This window comes from Callithrix jacchus, chromosome 9 (assembly GCF_049354715.1).
Source record: "Callithrix jacchus isolate 240 chromosome 9, calJac240_pri, whole genome shotgun sequence".
In the NCBI taxonomy this organism is placed as follows: domain Eukaryota; kingdom Metazoa; phylum Chordata; class Mammalia; order Primates; family Cebidae; genus Callithrix; species Callithrix jacchus.
Window position 1 is genome coordinate 67,735,270 of NC_133510.1, and position 23,687 is coordinate 67,758,956.

General features: G+C 40.0%; 1 protein-coding gene across 7 annotated transcripts in view; it reads right to left on the bottom strand.

Annotated features, from left to right (window-relative positions):
* Nucleotides 1–23,687, bottom strand: part of SCN8A (sodium voltage-gated channel alpha subunit 8) — a 200,409-nt gene that overhangs the window by 67,196 nt on the left and 109,526 nt on the right. For all 7 annotated transcript variants that reach the window (XM_054238528.2, XM_054238524.2, XM_054238527.2 and 4 more), the window contains one exon: nucleotides 16,516–16,878. In XM_054238528.2, the coding sequence (XP_054094503.1) occupies nucleotides 16,516–16,878 (363 nt within the window). The remainder of the gene's footprint in view (nucleotides 1–16,515; nucleotides 16,879–23,687) is intronic.

Here is a 23,687-nt window from a genome sequence, read left to right on the forward strand (position 1 = left end):
ACAGCAAGGAAACAATCAACAAATTGAACAACCTAAAGAATAGGAGAAAATATCTGAAAACTAACCATCTGACAAGAGGTTAGTAACCAGAATATATAAAGAACTCAAAGAACTCTATGGGAAAAAAACAGAATAATCCAGTTTAAAAACTGGCAAAATATCTGAATAGACATTTCTCCATAGAAGACATACAAATGGCAAACAAATATAAGAAAATGTGCCTAACATCATACTCATCAGAGAAATGCAAATCAAAACTCCAATGAGATATTATCTCACGCCAGTTAAAATGGCTTTTACCTGAAAGATAGACAATAACAAATGCTGAAGAGGACATGGAGAACAGGGAACCCTTGTACACTGTTGGTGGGAATGTAAATTAGTACAACCACTATGGAGAGCAGTTTGGAGGGTCCTCAAAAAACTAAAAATAGAGCTACCTTAAAATCCAGCAATCCATCTACTGGGTTATATACCCAGAAGAAAAGAAATCAGTATATCCGGCTGGGTGCAATGGCTCACGCTTGTAATCCCAGCACTTTGGGAGGCTGAGGTAGGTAGATCATATGAGGTCAGGAGTTTGAAACCAGACTGGCCAACATGGTAAAACGCTGTCTCTACTAAAAATACAAAAATTAGACAGGTGTGGTGATGCAGGCCTGTAATCCCAGCTACTCGGGAGGCTGAGGCAGGAGAATCACTTGAACCCAAGACCTGGGAGGTGGAGGTTGCAGTAAGCCAAGACTGCACCATTGCACTCCAGTCTAGGTGACAGAGTAAGACTCTGTGTCAAAAAAAAAAAAAAAAAAATCAGTATATCAAAGAGATCTCTGCACCATCTGCACTCTCAAGTTTGTTGCAGCACTGTTCATAACAGCCAAGATTTGGAAGCAACCTAAGTGTCCATCAACAGATAAATGGATAAAGAAAATGTGGTACTTATACACAACAGAGTACTATTCAGACATTTAAAAAGACCGAGATCCTGTTGTTTACAACATGGATGGAACTGAAAGTCATTATACTAAGTGAAATAAGCCAGGCACAAAAAGACAAATATCACATGTTCTCACTTATCTGTGGGATCTAAAAATCAAAGCAATGGAGCTCCTGGAGATAGAAAGTAGAAGGATGGTTACCAGAGGCTAGGAAGGGTAGTGGGGCAGAGTAGCAAAGGTAGTTAATGGGTACAAAAAAAGCAGTTAGAAAGAATGAATAAGACCTAGTATTTGATAGCACAATAGTGTGACTATAGGGACAATAATTTAATTGTACATTTGTAAATAACTAAAAGCATATAATTGGATTGTTTGTAATACAAAGAATAAATGCTTCAGGGGATGGATACCCCATTTTTCACGATGTGATCATTAAGCATTGTATGTCTGTATCAAAGTATCTCGCTCATAGTAGGTATATACATATATATATATATATATATATCTACTATACACCCACAAAACTATAAATTAAATAAAATTTTATGAGGACATGCAAAGGCTCTAGAATAGGAAAATAATCTCAAGATGCTACTTAATAATCTTAAAAATATTATTTTTTGTTCTTAGTGCTTTACTACCTCATATCAAGAAATAAAGTTGCAATACTCAAGACAAATGTAGGCTGGCATAAGCATAGGCAAACAGATCAGAGGAACAGAACACAGTCCAGAAAACAGACCCACACATACACATCAGCTGATTTTTGTCCAAGGTGCCAAGTCAATTAAATGGAGAAAGTAAAGTCTCTTGAACAAATGGTGCTAAAAGACTGGATATCTATACAGGTTGACTTCTATCTCATTTCACACACAAAAATTAATTCGGGATAAATTAGAGAATATAAAACTCAGAACCATAAAACATATAGAAGTAAAATATCTTCATGCTCTTGGGGTAGGCACCTTTGAAAATGATGCCAAAAGCCGTATCATAAAAGAAAAAAAATTGATACACCGAACTTCATTAACATTAAACATTTTTATATCTGACTTGTATTTGGAACAGATGAAAAACTAACAATAATAAAAAGACAAACAGCCTAGTCAAAAAATGAGCTAAAGATTTGAATAAACAAGTCATTAAAGAGGATGTATGACAAACCAAAAAACAAAGGAAAAGATACTCATCATCATTAGTCATCAGGAAATGCAAATTAATGGCACAATGAACACCATTTTATATGCATTAAAATGCTAAACTCAAAGACTAACAACAGCAAGTTTGGCTAGAATGTGGAGCAAGTGGAACCCTAATACACTGTTGGTGGGATAAAAAAATGGTGCAACTGGGCCGGGTGCGGTGGCTCACGCCTGTAATCCCAGCACTTTGGGAGGCCGAGGCGGGTGAATCACGAGGTCAAGAGATCGAGACCATCCTGGTCAACATGGTGAAACCCCGTCTCTACTAAAAATACAAAAAAATTAGCTGGGCATAGTGGCGCGTGCTTGTAATCCCAGCTACTCGGGAGGCTGAGGCAGGAGAATTGCCTGAACCCAGGAGGCGGAGGTAGCGGTGAGCCAAGATCACGCCATTGCACTCCAGCCTGGGTAACAAGAGCGAAACTCCGTCTCAAAAAAAAAAAAAAAAAAAAAAAAATGGTGCAACTATTCTGAGGAACTGTTTGGCAATTTCTTATAAATTAAACATACATTTACCATATAACCCAGGAATTTCATGCTGATGTATCTACCCAATATAAATGAAAACATATATGGACTAAAAGAGTTTTATAAGAATGCTCATAGCAAGCTTATTCACACTAGTTGCAAACTGGGAGCAACTTGAATGTCCATCAACAGGAGAACGAATAAACAAATTGGGGTTTGTTTATACAATAAAATACCATTCAGCAATAACAAGGAATGAACTACGGATATATAAAACATGAACATGTCTCAAAAACAAAAATATTTTGTTGAGTGAAAGCAGTCAAATACAAATACGTATTTGTATGAGTCCACACATAGAAAAGAAAACAAATCTATCTATAGTGATCCGAGTCAGAAGTCATTGCCTGGAGTGGAAATAACTGATTAAAAGGGGTAGAAAAGTATTTTTTAGGAGAGTCTTGTGGTAATGATGGGTTTAGGGGATGATCCTCAACTGGTCAGATAACTCCTTCTCCACCTCCTTTTCAGCCACAACTTTGGTTAACTCTTGGGTGAGGCTTACCCAATCAATATCCTACTGCAATTTGATTATGCAGAATTCTTTTGAGAAGGAATATGGAATGCAGAGTATAAAAATATGTATAAAATATTATCTGTATTGTGGAAATAAAGATCAACCAGATGAGAAAAGCAAAGGCTATTCATTTAGACCTTGCTATACCGAGGGAGTCAGCTACCATCACTGCCACTTGTGTTTTGCAGAGACTCAAAGGCAGGCAGAGGAATGGCAAAGATTTATAGGTGAGAAAAGGGAAGGCTTCAAATGTGGCTTGATTGGAGGCTGTTGGCATTGGGAAGCTGTAGGCAAGGTAACAAGAAGTGGGACAACTCATGTGATTGGTTGGGGGTGCATGTTTGGCCCTCTCTGGTTGAAACTCAGTTGAAAATGTACAATCATCACCACAACTTAATCCAGAAAATTTCCATCCCATCAAAGAGACACAGTACCCATTAGCAGTCACTCACAATTCCCCTCTCTAGTTCCTTGCAACTAAGAATCTGATCTGTCTTTACAGATTTGCCTCTTCTAGACATTTCCTATAAATGGAATTACATACTATGTGGTCTTTTGTGCTTGGTTGCTTTCACTGAACATAATGTTTTCAAGGTTCATCCATGTTGTAGCATGTATTAATACTTCATTCCTTTTTATGGTCAAATAATACTCCATTGTAGAATGTAGCACATTTTATTTATTCATTCATCAGTAGATGGGCATTTGGGTTGTTTCCACTTTTTGGCTATTGTGAATAATAATTTCATGTATGAGTTTGGATCCAAGATGGCGGCAGAATAGGAACAGCTCTGGAGTGCAGTTCCCAATGAGAATGCAGATGAGAACGCAGAGGGTGAGTGATCACCACATTTTCAAACGAGTTGTTACTGCCCACAGACCAGGAGATTCCTGGGCTGAAAAGTGCCACAAGTTTCCAGCACAGCTATTTCAGCCAGCGCAGTGGGTCTCTGCACAAAAACTCACACAAATCTGGGCAGCCGTTTCAACTGGTGCCTGGAACACTTGGGAGACAGAGCCACCCATTCAACTGAAAAAAAGGGGGCTCAAATAGAAAGCCAGGTGATCAGACTCAGCAGGTCCCACCCCCCACAAAGACCAGCAATCTGAAACGCTCTGGATTGAGAGTTTCATAGCAAGTATAGCTGGACCCAGGATGGTCAAGCTCTGTGGGGGGAAGGACATCTGCCATTACCAAGGCAGTCCATCATTACAGAGGCAGTCTGCCATTATTGAGGCAGACCACCATTACCGAGGCAGTTCTAACTACATCTCTATAAACTAAACCACAATAAAGTTCACAGAGCAGCTTGGTAGAGCCCACGGCAGCTCAGCAATGCCTCTGCTGGCAGAGTGTTACTAGGCTAACTCCTAGCTGGGCAGGGCATCTCTGAAAAAAGGCAGCAGCATGTCAGGAACATATAAATAAAGCCTCAACTTCCCAGGACAGAGCACCTGGGAAAAAAGGCAGTTATAAGTTCCATTGCAGCAGACTTAAACGTACCTCCCAGGCAGCTCTGATTCAAACAACGGAGCTCACAGCTGAGCATTTGAGCTCCTATAAGGGACAGATTGTCTCCTCAAGCAGCTTCCTGACCCCTCAATATCCAAAGAGACACCTCATAAAGGAGAGCTCAGATTGACATCTGGCAGGTATCCTTCTGCGACTAAGGTAACAGAACCCTTACTGTTCTGCAGCTGCTACAGGTGATCCCCAGGCAAGCAGGGTTTGGAGTAGACCTCCAGTAGTCCTACAGTTGAGGGGCCCGACTGTTAGAAGGAAAACTAAAAAACAGAAAGAAATAACTTCATAATCAATAAAGAGGATGTCCACTCAGAGACCCCATCCAGAAGTCACCAACTACAAAGACCACAGGTAGATAAATCCACAAAGAGGGGAAGAAACCAGCACAAAAAAGATGAAAACACCCAAAACCAGAATGCCTCTCCTCTTCCAAGGGATCACAACTCCTTACCTGCAAGGGAACAAAGCTGGATGGAGAATGAGTCTAATGAATTGACAGAAACAGGCTTCAGAAGGTGGGTAATAAGAAACTTCTCTGAGCTGAAAGAACATGTTCTAATCCAATGTAAAGAAACTACAACCTTGAAAAAAGGTTTGACGAAATGCTAACGAAAATAAACAACTTAGAGAAGAATATAAACGACCTGATGGAGCTGAAAAACACAACAGGAGAACTTTGCGAAGCATACATAAGTTTCAATAGCCAAATCGACCAAGCAGAAGAAAGGATATCAGAGACTGAAGATCAACTCAATGAAATAAAATGAGAAGGCAAGATTAGAGAAAAAAAGAGTCAAAAGAAATGAACAAAGCCTCCGAGAAATATGGGATTATGTGAAAAGACCAAATCTATGTTTGATATGTGTACTTGAATGTGATGGAGAGAATGAATCGAAACTGGAAAACACTCTTCAGGATATTACCAAGGAAAACTTCCCCAACCTAACAAGCCAGGCCACTGTTCAAGTCCGGGAAATACAGAGACCACCACAAAGATATTCCTCAAGAAGAGCAACCCCAAGGCATAAAATCGTCAGATTCACCAGGGTTGAAATGAAGGAAAAAATGCTAAGGGCAGCCAAAGAAAAAGGTCGGGTTATCCACAAAGGGAAGCCCATCAGACTCACAGCAGATCTCTCAGCAGAAACCCTACAAGCCAGAAGAGAGTGGGGGCCAATATTCAACATCCTTAAAGAAAATAACTTTCAACCTAGAATTTCATATCCAGTCAAACTAAGCTTCATAAGCAAAGGAGAAATAAAATCCTTTATAAACAAGAAATTGCTCAGAGATTTTGTCACCATCAGACCTGCCTTACAAGAGCTCCTGAAAGAAGCACTAAACATAGAAAGGAACAACCAGTATGAGCCACTCTAAAAATGTACCAAATGGTAAAGAGCATCGACACAATGAAGAAACTGCATCAACTAATGGGCAAAACAGCCAGCTACCATCAAAATGGCAGGATCAAATCCACATATAACAATATTAACCTTAAATGTAAACGGGCTAAATGCACCAATAAAAAGACACAGACTGGCAAATTGGATAAAAAGTCAAAACCCATCAGTGTGCTGTATCCAGGAGACTCATCTCACATGCAGGGACACACATAGGCTCAAAATAAAGAGATGGAGGAAGATTTACCAAACAAATGGAGAGCAAAAAAAGGCAGGAGTTGCAATCCTAGTCTCTGATAAAATAGATTTTAAACCAAAAAAGATAAAGAAAGACAAAGAAGGGCACTACATAATGGTAAAAGGATCAATGCAACAAGAAGAGCTAACATTCCTAAATATATACACACCCAATACAGGAGCATCCAGATATATAAAGCAAGTTCTTAACCTACAAAGAGACTTAGACTCCCACACAATAATAGTGAGAGACTTTAACACTCCATTGTCAATATTAGACAGATCAATGAGACAGAAAATTAACAAGGATATCCAGGACTTGAACTCAGATCTGGACCAAGCAAACCTAATAGACATATACAGAATTCTCCACCACAAATTCACAGAATATACATTCTTCTCAGCACCAAATTACACCTACTCTAAAATTGACCACATAAATGGAAGTAAATCACTCCTTAGCAAATGCAAAAGAACGGAAATGATAACAGTCTCTCAGACCACAGTGCAATCAAACTAGAACTCAGGATTAAGAAACTAACTCAGAACCACACAACTTCATGGAAACTGAACAAATGGCTCTTGAATGTTGACTGGATAAATGATGAAATGAAGACAGAAATAAAGATGTTCTTTGAAACCAATGAGAACGAAGACACAACATACCAGAATCTCTGGGACACATTTAAAGCAGCATCTAGAGGAAAGTTTATAGCAATAAATGCCCACATGAGAATCAAGGAAAGATCTAAAACTGACACCCTATCATCAAAATTGAAAGAGCTAGAGGTGCAAGATCAAAAAAACTCAAAAGCTAGCAGAAGACAAGAAATAACTAAGATCAGAGCAGAAGTGAAGGAGAGACACAAAAAACCCTTCAAAAAATCAATAAATCCAGGAGCTGTTTTTTGAAAAGACCAACAAAATAGACAGACTGCTAGCTAGATTAATAAAAAAGAAAAATGATAGGATATCACCACCGATTCCATAGAAATACAAACTACCATCAGAGATTACTACAAACAACTCTATACACATAAACCAGTAAACCTAGAAGAAATTGATAAATTCCTGTACACTTACACCCTCCCAAGCCTAAACAGGAAGAAGTCAAAACCCTGAATAGACCAGTAACAAGGGCTGAAGTTGAGGCAGCAATTAACAGCCTACCAACCAAAAAAAGCCCAGGTCCAGATGGGTTCACAGCTGAATTCTACCAGACATACAAAGAGGAGCTGGTATCACTCCTTCTGAAACTATTCCAAACAATCCAAAAAGAGGGAATCCTTCCCAAATCATGTTATGAGACCAACATCATCCTGATACCAAAACCTGGCAGAGACTCAACAAGAAAAGAAAACTTCAAGCCAATATCCATGATGAACATAAATGTAAAAATCTTCAATAAAATACTGGCAAACCAATTGCAACAGCACATCAAAAAAACTTATCCATCACAATCAAGTAGGCTTCATCCTGGGGATGCAAGGCTGGTTCAGCATACACAAGTCTATAAACATAATCCACCAAATAAACATAACCAAAGACAAAAACCACATGATTATCTCAATAGATGCAGAGAAGGCCTTTGACAAAATTCAACAGCCCTTTATGCCAAAAACTCTCAATAAACTCGGTATTGACAGAATGTATCTCAAAATAATAAAAGCTATTTACAACAAACCCACAGCCAATATCATACTGAATAGGCAAAAACTGGAAGCATTCCCTTTGAAATCTGGCACTAGACAAGGATGCCCTCTCTCACCACTCCTATTCAATATAGTATTGGAAGTTCTAGCCAGAGCAATTAGGCAAGAAAAAGAAATAAAGGGTATTCAATCAGGAAAGGAGGAAGTCAAATTGTCTCTATTTGCAGATGACGTGATTGTATATTTAGAAGACCCCATCATCTCAGCCCAAAATCTCCTTAAAGTGATAAGCAACTTTAGCAAAGTCTTAGGATACCACATCAATGTGCAGAAATCACAAGCATTTCTATACACCAATAACAGACCTAAAGAGAGCCAAATCAAGAATGAACTGCCATTCACACTTGCTACAAAGAGAATAAAATACCTAGGAATACAACTAACAAAGGATGTAAAGGACCTCTTCAAGGAGAACTACAAACCACTGCTCAAGGAAATAAGAGAGGACACAAACAGATGGAAAAACATTCCATGCTCATGGTTAGGAAGAAATCAATATAATGAAAATGGCCATACTGCCTAAAGTAATTTATAGATTCAATGCTATCCCCATCAAGCTACCTAGGACCCTCTTCACAGAACTGGTGCTATCCCCATCAAGCTACCTAGGACCCTCTTCACAGAACTGGAAAAAACCACCTTAAACTTCATATGAAGCCAAAAGAGAGCCCGCATAGCCAAGACAATTCTAAGCAAAAAGAACAAAGCTGGAGGCATCATGCTAGCTGACTTCAAACTATACTACAAGGCTACAGTTAATCAAAACAGCATGGTACTGGTATCAAAACAGAGATATAGACCAATGGAACAGAACAGAGGCCTCAGAGGCAATGCCACACATCTACAACCATCTGATCTTTGACAAACCTGATTAAAAACAAGCAATGGGGAAAGGATTTCCTGTTTAATAAATGGTGTTGGGAAAACTGGCTAGCCATGTGCAGAAAGCAGAAACTGGACCCCTTCCTGACACCTTACACTAAAATTAACTCCAGATGGATTAAAGACTTAAATATAAGACCTAACACCATAAAAACCCTAGAAGAAAACCTAGGCAAAACCATTCAGGACATAGGCATAGGCAAGGACTTTATGACTAAAACACCAAAAGCATTGGCAACAAAAGCCAAAATAGACAAATGGGATCTAATTAAACTCCAGAGCTTCTGTACAGCAAAAGAAACAATCATTAGAGTCAACCGGCAACCAACAGAATGGGAATAAATTTCTGCAACTGACCCATCTGACAAAGGATTTATATCCAAAATCTACAAAGAACTAAAACAGATTTACAAAAAATAAAATAAAATAAACCCATTCAAAAGTGGGCGAAGGATATGAACAGACACTTTTCAAAAGAAGACATTTATGAGGCTAAAAACATGAAAAAATGCTCATTGCTGGTCATTAGAGAAATGCATATTAAAACACAGTGAGATACCATCTCATGCCAGTTAGAATGGTGATCATTAAAAAATCTGGAGACAACAGATGCTGGAGAGGATGTGGAGAAACAGGAACACTTTTACACTGTTGGTGGGAGTGTAAATCAGTTCAACCATTGTGGAAGACAATGTGGCAATTCCTCAAGGACCAGAAACAGAAATTCCATTTGACTCAGCAATCCCATTACTGGGTATATACCCAAAGGATTATAAATCATTCTATCATAAAGACAAATGCACACGTATGCTCATTGCAGCACTGTTTACAATAGCAAAGACCTGGAACCAACCCAAATACCCATCAATGACAGACTGGACAAGGAAAATGTGACACATGTACACCATGAAATACTATGCAGCCATAAAAAAACGATGAGTTGGTGTCCTTTGTAGGGACATGGATGAATCTGGAAACCATCATTCTCAGCAAACTGACACAAGAACAGGAAATCAAACACCACATGTTCTCACTCATAGGTGGGTGTTGAACAATGAGAACACATGGACACAGGGAGGGGAGCATCACACTGGGGTCTGTTGGGGGGGATGGGGGAGGGACAGTGGAGGGTAGGGAGGTTAGGGAGGGATAACATGGGGAGAAATGCTAGATATAGGTGATTGGGGGATGGAGGCAGCAAATCACATTCCCATGTAGGTACCTATGCAACAGTCCTGCATGTTCTGCACATGTACCCCAGAACCTGAAGTGCAATAAAAAATATATATAATAAAATAAAAAATAATTTCATGTACAAGTTTTTTGTGCAGCCATACATTTTCAATTTTCTTGGGCATAGACCTAGGAGCAGAATTGCTGGGTCATTTGTTAACTCTGTTTAGTTTTTTGAGGAATTGCCAAACTGATTTGCAAGGTGGTTGCACCATCTTTCATTCCTACTGGCAATTTTGGCTACTGTTTCTTTTTCATTTTTTGAGAGGGAGTTTTGCCCCATCTTCCAGGCTGGAGTGTAGCAGTGCCATCTCGGCTCACTGCAACCTCTGCCTCCTGGGTTCAAGTGATTCTCCTGCCTCAGCCTCTCAAGTAGCTGAGATCACAGGCACCCGCCATCATGCATGGCTAATTTTTGTATTTTAGTAGAGACAAGGTTCCATCATGTTGGTCAGGCTGGTCTCAAACTCCTGACCTCAAACGATCCACCTGCCTCGCCCTCCCAAAGTTGGGATTACAGGAGTGAGCCACTGCACCCGGCCTGGCTATTGTTTCTCATGTTAAATCATAGACAACTGAAAGGGAGAAAATCTGAAGAAGCCTCTCTGCCAGGTAAAGTAGCTTCACTGTCACCTTCTCAAAGTTAGCTTCTACCTAGAATTCTGCTTGGGCTTCTGTGAGCTATAATTTTGTTATGGGCTCAGCTGCCCAATTCTCATCACCTGGGAGTGGAAAGAGGGCTTCTTCCTTCAACTATGTTGAGACCCAAGGGCCAAAGGAAAGATCACATACTCTTTCCCTTCCCTTCTCTATCTCTTCAATGTTTTTTGTTTCTGTTTTTGTAAACGGAGGGGTATGGTTTTGGTTTGTGTTGTGTTGTGTTGTTGGTGAGTGGGGAGGAGAATTAACATTTTAAAGTTAGCAGCCTTGTGTTTTTTTAATTCAACCTGTAAGAAGCCTTGGAGGAAAACTCTCAGTAAGTGAGGAAGCAACTAAGGACCTTAAGTAAGTTCTTGGAATGTTAAACCCAGTACAAGTTTGTTCCATTTCTCTTAACCCAAATGCTGTTTATTTGGGCATTTAGCCACTAACTTCCAACTTCCTAAATTACAGCAGTCCTTCTCAAAGAGATATCCTACAATATCTGCAGATGGCAGATTCTGCCCACATTTCTACAGATCTGCCCAAGGAAGCTTGACTTCTTATTGATTCTAAATTGTTTTCACATGAAAATACATAACTGGAAGTTTATTAGCCAGTTACCTTTCTTGGAATTAAAATTTATAGTATTTTATAAGTGTCCTTAGAATCTAGCCATAATCCCTTCTCAAGCCTTTCTCAAATTTACATAGCGTCTTGCTTTAAAATAATTGTACAATAATTTCTTTTTCTCAAACAAAGGATTTTTAGAATCTCAGAAGGACCCACCCCCACCTTCTAGTCAAGCAGTTCGGTACTGTTTACTTCTCAGGGTCAAAAAAGTATAAGAAAAGGAATGAAAACTGGCTTTCTGAAAAGCAAGAATGGGCCACATAATATGCTTCACATTTTATATATGAAGCATATTATATATGAATAACATACGTATGTTGTATTTTATCTTCACAATAGCCCTATAACAGAGGTCCTTTTATCTCTTTTTTTTAACAGAGAAGAAAATGGGCTTAGCGAAATTTAATTTCCCAGGATCACATGCATAAATACAGAACTTGGGCTTCAGGGTTAGTACTTGTAATGAATCATTAAAGCTTAGGAGTTAGATTGATTGGATTCAATCCTAACTCTACTGCTTACTGTCCAGTTTTGGACAAGTGACTTTATTCCTCTAAGCCTTGGCTTCCTCTTCAGTAAGATGCAGCCAACAGAAGTAGCTAACTCATAAGGTCGGGGCTGTGAGCACTAAATGAGATAATGCTTATACATTTGCAAGCTACCTCAACATTACTTCTCAACTGCATGTGATTTCTGGATTGCCAGTGGCAGTAAGTGAAGAGCAATGATTTTCACCTACTTTCCCAATTCAGAGATGAAGATGCAGAAAAAGTCCCTTTATCCCCTGCTTCAGCAAAAAGCAAAGGTGAAATTCCAAAATTATCAAAAAATCTCAACATTCAATCACAACTGAATAACTAATGAAGATATAAAGTAATTTTTGATGAGACTATCTAATGAAGTGATGTCTGAACGTCTTTTTTTCTTATGGCCTATTTCTTCATTTGAACCTGAAGGAAAAAAATATAGATTTGGCATAGCCTAAGCATGAATATTGTGTGAGAACAGTTTGTGCACTATCAGTGGCTTCTATGCCACTCTATGAAGCATGAGTATACATACCTGGAAGATTCTAACTGCTCGGGTTAATCCTTGGCTCTGGATGCATCCAAAATGTTTGCTAGTAAGAATCACTACGTCCTAGCCCAAAGAGGTATTAATTTTCATCTGGCTTGGGCTTCCAGTTAATTCAAGAGATATTAAACAATTTGAACATCTTAAAATATATAATTAAATTCATTAATACTGAATATAAAAGTATCAATATACTGTGTCTTCTAAGATAAGTGACTGTTTTCCCCACTTGCAAAATGAGTTAATATTTAAGCTGTCAAGAAGTTCCTTTTGGTATCAGAAAGACCTTGGTTTAAAGTCCAATTCCCCAAGACACTAGAGCTCTTGAATAGGATAAAAACACCTACTGAATAGAGTGGTTTTAAGAATAAAATGAGATAATGTATATAAAGTGCTCAGCATAGTATAATAAGAGCTCAATATATGATGGCTGTAATCATTATGCCCACTATAGAAAACCAGAAAGAACAGAAAAGTTTAAAGAAGAAAAAAGTCAGCAGTTTCTTCTCTCTTAAGCAACTACTGTTAACTTTTGGCTGCTCATCTTTTTTCTCTATGCAGTTTGTCTTTATATAATCTGGTATCATACCACACAAACTGCATGCATCTTGTTTTGCTGTTTTCTTCCTTTGAGCCTATTAATGTAACCTAGACATTTTCCCACATCATTAACAACTAGCCGTAATAGTTTCTTTATGGCTTCTAATAACACATATACATACATGCATAATAAATAAATGAATAAATAAATAAAGTTTCTCCTAGTTATGAGGCCCCTGGGAATGACATAGTCCTGCCTCATCTTCCTGCCACTTTGACCTCCTGGCCTTGGGAATTCTCAAGTCTGTCACTGTCCTCACTTGAGGTCACTACAAAGAACCTCCTAAGTGTTTATAGGGTGCTGGGCATGCAGGTCCCCCAAAACCCAAAGGCAGAGCTTTATAGACCACAGTGTAAAGTAGTACAGAAAGCTTTATATTCCACAGCCACCTGCTTAACTGACTCTCAATTTTTTCTCCCACACAGTGCAACAGAAGGTGCTAAAAAAACAAAAACAAAATCCCCAAACCTGATCATCTCTCTTCAGCTGACCTCAAGCTCCTTCTTCCTGAATACCTTCTCTAACCTAATATCTTTTCATTCAAAGAAAAGGCAAGCTGTATTATTTGGCTTATATATTTTTTAAAACTGCCAGTACATCAAAATTCAATTTGGTTCTAAACAGTTGAATTGCCCCAACTGTACTGCCTATGTTGACCCATCCTTCATTCAACATTGATATTATCACTTGTTTTTTCAGAGAACATAATTATCTAATTGTGAAGCTATTCATAGAATCAGTGAAAAATCAAATAAAATTAAATGTAAAGACAAGTATAACATTTATTTTGGCAACTATCTGGTCTTGGAGAACTTTGGACCTACCTTTTTATAAAATTTTTTTTTTAATTTTTTTGAGACAGAGTTTTGCTCTTTTTGCCTAGGCTGGAGTGCAGCGGCGTGATCTCTGCTCATTACAACCTCTGCCTCCCAGGTTCATGTGATTCTCCTGCCTTGGCTTCCTGAGCAGCTGGGATTACAGACGTGCATCACCATGCCTGGCTAATTTTTGTATTTTTAGTAGAGACAGGGGTTTTGCCATGTTGGCCAGGCTGGTCTCAACCTCCGGACCTCAAGTACTCCTAAAGTGCTGGGATTACAAGCCTGAGCCACCAAGCCTGGCCCACTGTTTACTACTGTTGTAAAAAATGAAAGATTTATACGATCGGAAGAGAAACCAGAGGATTACTATTGTTCTTACTGTTGCTGATCTTAAATAAATATGTCTCCAGAAGAACAACGGCCAAGTGTCTAGGCAGAGACCAAATTAAAATTAACTGGCACACAGAAGATTAGGGTCTCTGAGGGGTCTGAGATTCTGGCTCTATCAGTGATGAGCTGTAAGACTCAAAGGAACACAAATTCTCGGAACCTTCTCCCCATCTCAAAAACAGGTATATTAATCTTCACTTAGTCACCCTTACAGATTTTTAAAAGACAGAGTCTCACTCTGTTGCCCAGGCTGGAGTGCAGTGGTACAATCTTGACTCACTGAAAACTCTACCTCCCAAGTTCAAGTGATTCTCCTGCCTCAGCCTCCCACATCCAGCTAATGTTTTGTATTTTTAGTAGATATGGGGTTTCACCCATGTTGGCCAGGCTGGTCTCGAACTCCTGGCCTCAAGCAATCTACCAGCCTCGGGCTCCCAAAGTGTTGGGATTATAGGCATGAGCCGCCATGCCCAGCCCAGAATTTTTATTTAGGACTAATTGAATAATGCATAGAAGAGTAATTTGTAGCTTATAAAAAGCTATACAAATGTAAGGGTGAGAATATTTTGCTTTATTTTATTTTTGATACTGAGTCTTGCTCTGTCACCCAGGCTGAAGTGTAGTGGTGTGCTCATAGCTCATTGTAACCTCAAACTCTTGGGCTCGTATGATCCTTGTGCTTCAGCGTCCCAAGTAGCTGGAACTACAGGCACATGCCAGCATACCCGGCCATTGTTTTTTATTTTTATTTTTTGTACAAACAGGGTCTCACTGTGTTGCCCAGGCTTGTCTCCAACTCCTGGTTTCAAGTGATCCCCTTTCCTTGACCTCCCAAAGTGCTGGGATTAACAGGTGTGAGCCTCTGTGCCTGGCCATATTTTGCTTTTAACTAAAAGGGAAGGACGAGACTAGACAATCCTAAACACATACAAATTGCCTGTTGATATGTTATCTGTACATTCAGTAATTACCCTAAAATTCTTAAAAATGGATAATCTGAAAAACTTCATCCACCAGTTTTACTCCACACATGCATCATGCTAATTAAAGGATTGGCTATCTTCATGCTGTGTTAGAAGAAACTGAAGTGTTAGAGCGAAATAGACTAACATGCTATCTCAAGGAGCTTATACAAGCTGAAGAGGGACTGAGGAAAGTTAGAAATTAGAGGTATGAAGGATTAGGATCACTGAGGTTATATGAATTTAAAAATAAAAAAGGTATAAACAGCTTAGAATTTAAAGAAATGTTAGGAGATGGATCTTCCCAAAGAGGGGCACCAGTATCCAAACCTCTATATCACCAGTTTTGTGAAGCTATTATATGCAAGTCCTCCAGAGCGTGACATTTGATTACATTTAAAATTCATCTTTTGCTTCCCTTTTCCTTCCTCCCCCATATACAGTGTGTTCTTGCTCAACCTCCCACTTTTCCTCCTTTGATTTATTTCAATTTCAATCCCTTTTAAAAGTCTGGGTCCAGTTTCCTATAGGCCTCTTTAACCTCTCCTTGCCTGGCTCTGCTGGCACACACCCTGACATCTCAGGAGCATTCCTCTTTAGAAAAACCACGTCTCGTTTTTGCAGGGGAGACTTGGAACATTATTCAAAACTGATTATTTTTTTTTAATTTAAAGGATAAGATCTCTAAATTCCAAGCTGTTTCCCTAGGAGAGTAGAAGAAGTGGGGGAAGAGAAGCAATGGTAGTTCCAAACCGGCTCAGACTTGGTCATTGGTGGTGGCTCGATGGCATTCTCATTCCATCCGGGCAGGCTCCGCTGGCCAGAGGCATTCAGTCAAAGCAGGTGGGAGGAGGGAAACAAAGGCAGACAAACTTGCAAAGACAAAGATGGAGAGAAAGAAAAAGGTAACATAAGGGAAGGGGTTGATGGGAGAGAAGGAATGTCAGAAACAAGGAGGGAAGATGGGGAAAATGGAGCAAGGAATAAAGGAAAGGAGAAAACAGGGCAAGTAACAGGGGGAGAACTGAAGAAAGAAATAGGAATAAACAAGAACACAGAAATGTCTGGGGTCTTAACAGGAGTTGGGTCCAGACAAACCAAGTGGGATGGGCGGAGCAGGGAAAGAGGAGGGGAAAGGGTGGGGGAGACTGCCATGCCTAGCCTCGATCTATTTGTGTACTTCCTTACACTGTCATCGGTAGCTGCCTTATCAATTTTCACCTCTGGCAGGAGACGCCCGCCGATGTGGGAGCCGGGGCCGCCGATGAGGGACACCACGCCATTGCAGTCCACGGTGCTGTTGCGCTTCACGCTGCGCCGCAGGCTGGGGAAGATGCGTGAGGAGCGGCTGCCCTGGCTGTAGCCACTGTAGCCGCTGTAGCTGCTGCGGCGCTCGCGGGCCCGGATGGGGATGAAGAGGGAGTCCCGGCGGCCCTCACTCTCCTCTACCGTGCTGTGCTCGTCGTCCGCGAACTCATTCTCCGAGCCCGGGTCTCGGAACCGCCCAGGGCCCCGGAAACTGAAGATGCTGCTCTTGCTGTTGTGGCGGGAGAGGAAGGGTGAGCCCGGGATGCTCAGCAGTGACTGCAGGGGCAGAAAGAGAGAGGGAGAGGGAAGTGAGGTGGGAGTGGACCTTTATCCCGAGCAAGGGTGGTTAGGTTCCCAGCAGGCCCCCACCCTCGCAGTCCTGTGATCAGAACACAAGTGTTTCCAGAAAGCACTTCTGCATGTTGACCACTACAGTTCATCACCAATTCTTACTCACCGGTGCTTGACCAGTTACCAATTCAAACGTCTATCCACTGCCCCTTGCACGCATTTCTAAGACGCTTTTATCCCATGTTGTATGCAACTTATCCAGAGGGAGGCACATGGCTGTGTGTATTTCTTTTTACCATGGGCTCAGAGGAAGTGTCTTTAACTTAAGTTAGACTATGCCACACTAGGCAAAAAGACAGAATTTATTTATTATATATAAATACATATAACTATTTTGTATATATTGTTTTTTGAGATGGAGTTTCGCTCTTGTCACCCATGCTGGAGTGCAATGGCGCTATATTGGCTCACTGCAACCTCCACCTCCCCAGTTCAAGCGATTCTCCCACCTTGATCACTCTAGCAGCTGAGATTACAGGCATTCACCACCACGCCCAGCTAATTTTTGTATTTTTAGTAGAAACAGATTTCACCATGTTGGCCAGGATGGTCTCGAAATCCTGACCTCAGATGATCCATTTCTCTCACTGGGGAGAAATATGGCCAGGACAACACAGGACTCAGGTATCCATGGCCCCCTTGCAAACTGCCATAATCACCTTTAACACTGTCACTGTCCTAAAAATGGCACTCAAGACCCTCCCAGCTTTGACTCCAGTTTACTTATTCTACTTTATCTTTCACTGTTTTCTCATATACCCTACCATGCAGCCAACCTGCCTGCTGGTCTTTATTTCCTCCTTTCCAGTACATGCTCCATTTTCAGCTGGGGAAATCCTCTCAGTTCTCCATGATCCAGCCCTTCTGCTTCTTCCTCTACTAAATTCCTTAATCTTTCTTTACATAGCACCAAACCCCCTTTCAGAATATTTATGCTCTACTTTATTTTTTATCTTTTTCTTCAAGTCAAGGTCTCACTCTGTTGCCTGGGCTGGAGTGCAATGGTGTAATCACTCAGTGCAGCCTCAACCTCCTGGGCTCAAGTGATCCTCTCACCTCAGCCTCCCGAGTAGCTGGAACTATAGGTGTGTGCCACACCACACCTGGCTAATTTTTATATTTTTTTGTAGATACGGGGTTTCGCCATGTTGCTCAGGCTGGTCTCAAATTCCTGGGCTAAAGCGATTCTCCTGCCTTGGCCTCCCATAGTGCTGGGATTACAGGCATGAGCTGCTGCACCTGGCCTATGCTCTACTTTTTACAACAGTTCTTTATATACATGTTCTATCTCTCCTTTTTAATCAACTACAAACTCCTTAAGGACACACTGACTGATTCATCCTTATATTTCCCAACATGCTTTATACATAGTAAATACAAAGTTTAACTTAATTAACATGCATTTAGATTAGATACTGCAGCTTAGCCACCCACTGTAGGGTTGTTCCACACCTGCACTGGGTCACTGCTTCACTTCTCACAGCAAGCTAAACTACACTGAACTCATAATTTTGGTGTTATGTCAGTGCTGGGTGCTACCACTACTTGGTACATTAGGAAAGAGGTTTTACAAATCTTAAAATAAAATACAATTATATATATAAATATATATATATTTTAATTTTTTAAATTAAAAACATTTTTTTAGATAGAGATTCGCTCTGTCACCCAGGCTGGAGTGCAGTGGTACAATCTTGGCTCACTGGAACCTCTGCCTCTCAGGTTTAAGCTATTCTCATGCCTCAGCCTCAAGTGATCTGGTCTCAAGTGATCTGCCCACCTCAGCCTCCCAAGGTGCCAGGATTACAGGCATGAGCCACTGTGCCTGGCTAAAATTTAATTTTATTTAACTAAATACCTATTGTGTGCTAAGTGGTATGGAAACAGTGGTGAACGAGACATATGACATGGTCCCTACTCTCTTGAAACTTGCAGGTCAGGAGGAAGTATCTACATGAGATCTAATACATCATACTATTCTTAACTTTAAGGATAGTGAGAAGGATGATAAGACAGTGATGAAGACCATGACCAATTCAGTGAACTTATAAACACTTAAAAATCAGGATCCTAAGATAATATACAATACAAGGAAAAACTGTTCTATTGTTTTCTTTTCTAACTCCTTGTTTCACTCTTGGCAAAAGAGTAGACTGCAATGAACAAATGTGAAAGGGGAAAAGGTGACTTGCCCCATTTCTCCTTGTACCCAGGATCCAACACTGATTTAGGCCATTCCCTAAGGAGCTACATCCTGAGGGCTGAAACCCCAACCCTTCCCCAGTCTCAACTTTCATAGACTGGAGGGTTTCAGTGATGACTCAGGACCCATGGCTCTATTAATTCCTGGGATCCTGTGTAGTTTATGAGATGAGCAGGCCTTACTTCCGGTTTAAAAAATCTTCCTGTCAACCAATCAGGAGTTTTTAGTCCTTTTCAGGCAATCACAGTTAAACTAAAAATTCCAACTTAGGTTTAGATGTTTGCTTGTGAGAATGGCTCTGGGGTGTTCTGGATTTGAGGGTATAACTTTCACATTCAACAGAAAAATTGTCTCTAGGGATTTCAGGGGATACACGTAAATTGCCTGTCAAGATGAGGCTTACGATGACTGGGATGTTTGGAATGTGATGAAGTAGTGATTTTACAGGTTCTATTTCCATGCCATATTTCAGTTTTTCTTTCTAGCATAACAGTGGTTCTTAAAGTGTGGTCTGGAGACACCTGGAGGTCCCTGAGACCTTTTAAGGAAGGCTAATGAGGTCAAAATTCTTTCATAATACTGAGATGATATATGGTTTTATCACTTATTTTCTCATAAGCACACAGTGACACTGTGAACCTGACAGCTTCGTAATTTTTACATGGTTTTCCAATGAGATTGGTGGTAATGATAATCGTTTTAAAATCTCATATGTATTTGGAAGATTTGCATAAACTCAAGAAAAGAAAATTTCTCAAATGATCAATGCATGATGCTAGAAATCATTCATGGGTTAAAGACCTAGGCTGGGTGGAGTGGCTCACGCCTTTAATCCCAGCACTTTGGGAAGCTGAGGTGGGTGAATCACCTGAGGTCAGGAGTTTGAGAGCAGCCTTACCAACATGGTAAAACTCTGTCTCTACTAAAAATACAAACATTAGCTGGGCATGGTGGTGCACGCCTGTAATCCCAACTACTCAGGAGGCTGAGGCAGGAGAATCGCTTGAACCCGGAAGGCGGAGGTTGCAGTGAACCGAGACTTCACCGCTGCCCTCCAACCTGGGCAACAGAGAGAGACTCTGTCTCAAAAAAAAAAAAAAAAATCTATGGTACAAAATGGAGCAAGGGATTTTACTATAACAGAGTACAAAGTTAACTGATATAGTTACCGATTCCACATTACAACTAACTGTTAAAAAAATTGTCACTGTTGAGTTTTGGAACAGCATCAAGGAGGAACATTCATGATTATCTGAAAAGGTTATTAAAATATTCCTCCCTTTTCCAACTACATATCTGTATGAAACTTGATTTTCTTGAAATACTTTAAAGGAAAAAAAAAACCAACTGCAACAAACTGAACACATGCATGAGCAGGTAGGATATTTTAACTGTTTTCCATTACCTATAGATTGAAGAGGTTTGCAGAAATATAATACAAAAAAAGGGTTTTTGGAAAACAGTTCATTTTTCTTAAAAATATATAATTTGTATGAATCATGTAATGGATTTATCATTACTATATTTTTTTTCGTAAACATTTTAAATTTTTCTTAATTATAATTTCTAATATGAGAAATTAAAAGCACATTTTTAAAAAGGTTTTTAGGTCCTCAAAATTTTTTAAGGAGATAAAGGGGTCCTAAGACCAGAAAGCTTGAAAACTGCTGCAGTAGGGCAATTAAAATACTTTGCAAAAATAGGCTCAACTTAATATTTATAAAGTTCCCTGAGCCTTAAAAATATAGAGAAATAGGTCAGAGATGGGTGAGCAGGAGATATCTCAAGAACTCAGAAGCTATGGAAAGAAAAGAAACTGACACATACCTGAACTATGTTGTGAGAAAACTGAAGCCACGTTCATTGTTAAGCTAATAGAAGAGATGATCATGCACATCCCCCCCCCCAATATTAGTTTTCTGATAATGTAGGGAATTAAACACCTTATTGAAGGGAATGAGATATGGTGTTTGGAGGTTTAAAGAAAATACTGAGAGTTTAGAATAGTTTTTAAGAAGAATGGGAGAGGGAGTTCCCCTAATCAGCTTCATTCTATTTACTAATTAAGTACCAACTCCTTAGCCTGGAATTCATAGCATTCCCCACTCCCTTAGTATGGACACAACCTATGTGTTCATTCTCCAGTCTCTGTGCCCCATCAATCACCCTATACCTAAACCAGAATGAGCTACTAGATATTTCTCATATACGATGTTTGTTTTCTACCCTCTGTGCTTTGCTCCAGAAACACCCTCTCTAAAATTCCTGTTGGCCAGCACAGTGGCTCACACCTGTAATCCCAGCACTTTGGGAGGCCAAAGTGAAAGAATCATTTGATGATCATGCACAAGCTCCGGAGTTGGATGAACCTGGTTCAAATCTTGACTTGAACACTTACTAGTTATATAAGTAGTTATATAAGTTAATCTTTCTAGGCTTCGATGTCCTCAGTCAGTCTTCCTGAGAAATTGCAGGAAAGTCTTACTAGTCCTTGGAGCATCTAAGTAAGTCTTGGCAGTTGGCCTTGGCCTCTAGGAATTTAATATTTTTTTTTGAATGGGGAAATTAGACAAAGTGATTTTCATGCAAAACAAGACATCTCAAAAGCCTTGTTTCATTTTTTGAGGTAAGAAGCAATCAGTGCACCTTTGTACTAAACCTATAGAATAATCAGAGACCATTCAACAGCAAAGCATTAACAGCACTAAGGTATTCACAGCTCAGTGAGTCTCTCAAGACAAGGGTAAGATTACAACAAAGCTGCAGTCATACTTTCCCCAAAAGAGGCTGAACTAGAAGTAAGGTGAGGTAAAGGTGAGATGAGATGGCTTCAAGCTATAAAGAAGTCTCAGAAAGGGTTACAGCAAATTTCTAAAAGTCTTGCATTCATTTGTCTAACAATATCTAGCTATGTGCTAAGAAGTAGACCTTGACTTTAAGACTTTATTTGAGAAGGGGAGATGAACATAAATAAACATACACACAGAGTATATGCAGAATGCTTTCTATATGTAGAGTAAAAAGCAACAAATAAAGAGGTACATGTTAAACATAATGGAAAGATGAAATGATTTCCAACTAGAAAACAAGAGAGTCAGGGAAGGTTTCTTAAGAGGAAGACACCAAGAATATTTATGATGTAGAAATTCAGAGAAAGAAAAATAGGGCATTTAATTTTAATTTTTTTCTTTTTTGAGACAGGGTCTTGTTCTGTTGCTCAGGCCAGAGTGTAGTGGTAAAATCACAGCTCACTATAGCCTCAACCTCCCGTGCGCAAGTGATCTTCCTGCCTCAGCCTCCTGAGTAGCTGGGACTACAGGCATGTGCCACCATGCCTGGCCAATTCTATTAGTCTAATAGTCTCAGCTATTCTAAACTGTTAGTATTTTCTTTAAACCTCCAAACACAATATCTCATTCCCTTCAATAAGATGTCTAACTCCCTACATTATCAAAAAACTAATTTTTTTTTTTTTTGAGACAGTCTTGCTGTCGCCCAGGCTAGAGTGCAATGGTGCAACCTCAGCTCACTGCAACCTCGGCCTCCCAGGTTCAAGCAATTCTCCTGCCTCAGCCTCCCAAGTAGCTGGGATTACAGGCACCCGCTACCACGCCCAGCTAATTGCTGAATTTTCAGTAAAGACGGGGTTTCACCATCCTGGCCAGGCTGGTCTCGAACTCCTGACCTTGTGATCCACCCGCCTCGGCCTCCCAAAGTGCTGGGATTGTAGGTGTGAGCCACCGCGTCCGGCCTAATTTATTTTTTGTAGAGACAGAGATCTCACTATGTTGCCTAGGCTGGTCTCAAACTCCTTGATTTTTAATTCCCAACATTACTGAAAAGACTAAACTGTCAGGGGTTATCTTCCTCAACTCTGTACTCCTTTTCTGCAATTTATCCGCCTCATCCTTCCCTATTTTCTTAAGGTTTCAGGGAATAAGTGTCCCTATTCTGTTAAAGACTACATCTATTTCCATATCTTCCAAGATTGTGCTCTACTTCTATCTATTCTGTTTAATTTTCTAACCCTGCTTCTCCCTTTTCTGTTTTTTTTCCCCCACAGATTATAACATGCTTGTTTCCACCCACACTCTTTCAAGAAGTTGGAATGAGAAGTCTATACTCTCTGTCTCTACTCGCCACTCAACATGGCATCCTTCCTCACTCTGGATTAAAACATGTCTTCAAAGTCCTCAATGACTTTATATTGCCAAATCCAATGGATGCTTTCAATTCTGATCTCACCAAGCATCTCTGTTAAATTTCAATCCATTGATCACAGCCCTGCCTTCTCCAACACTGCTACTCTCCTGACTCCACTGAACTCTTGGCCCTCTCAGCTCCTCTTACATTGCTTATCTCTTTTCTTTCCTCAACTCCATCTCCTATGCTGGTGAACAGCAATGGTCATGTCTTTGGCTCACTATTCTTCCAACATATACATTCTCTTTGAGTAATCTCAAGTCTCATGGTTTCATCACCACCTCTCAGCTTAGGACCTCTTCCCTGAGCTATCATTTGCCTATCCTTG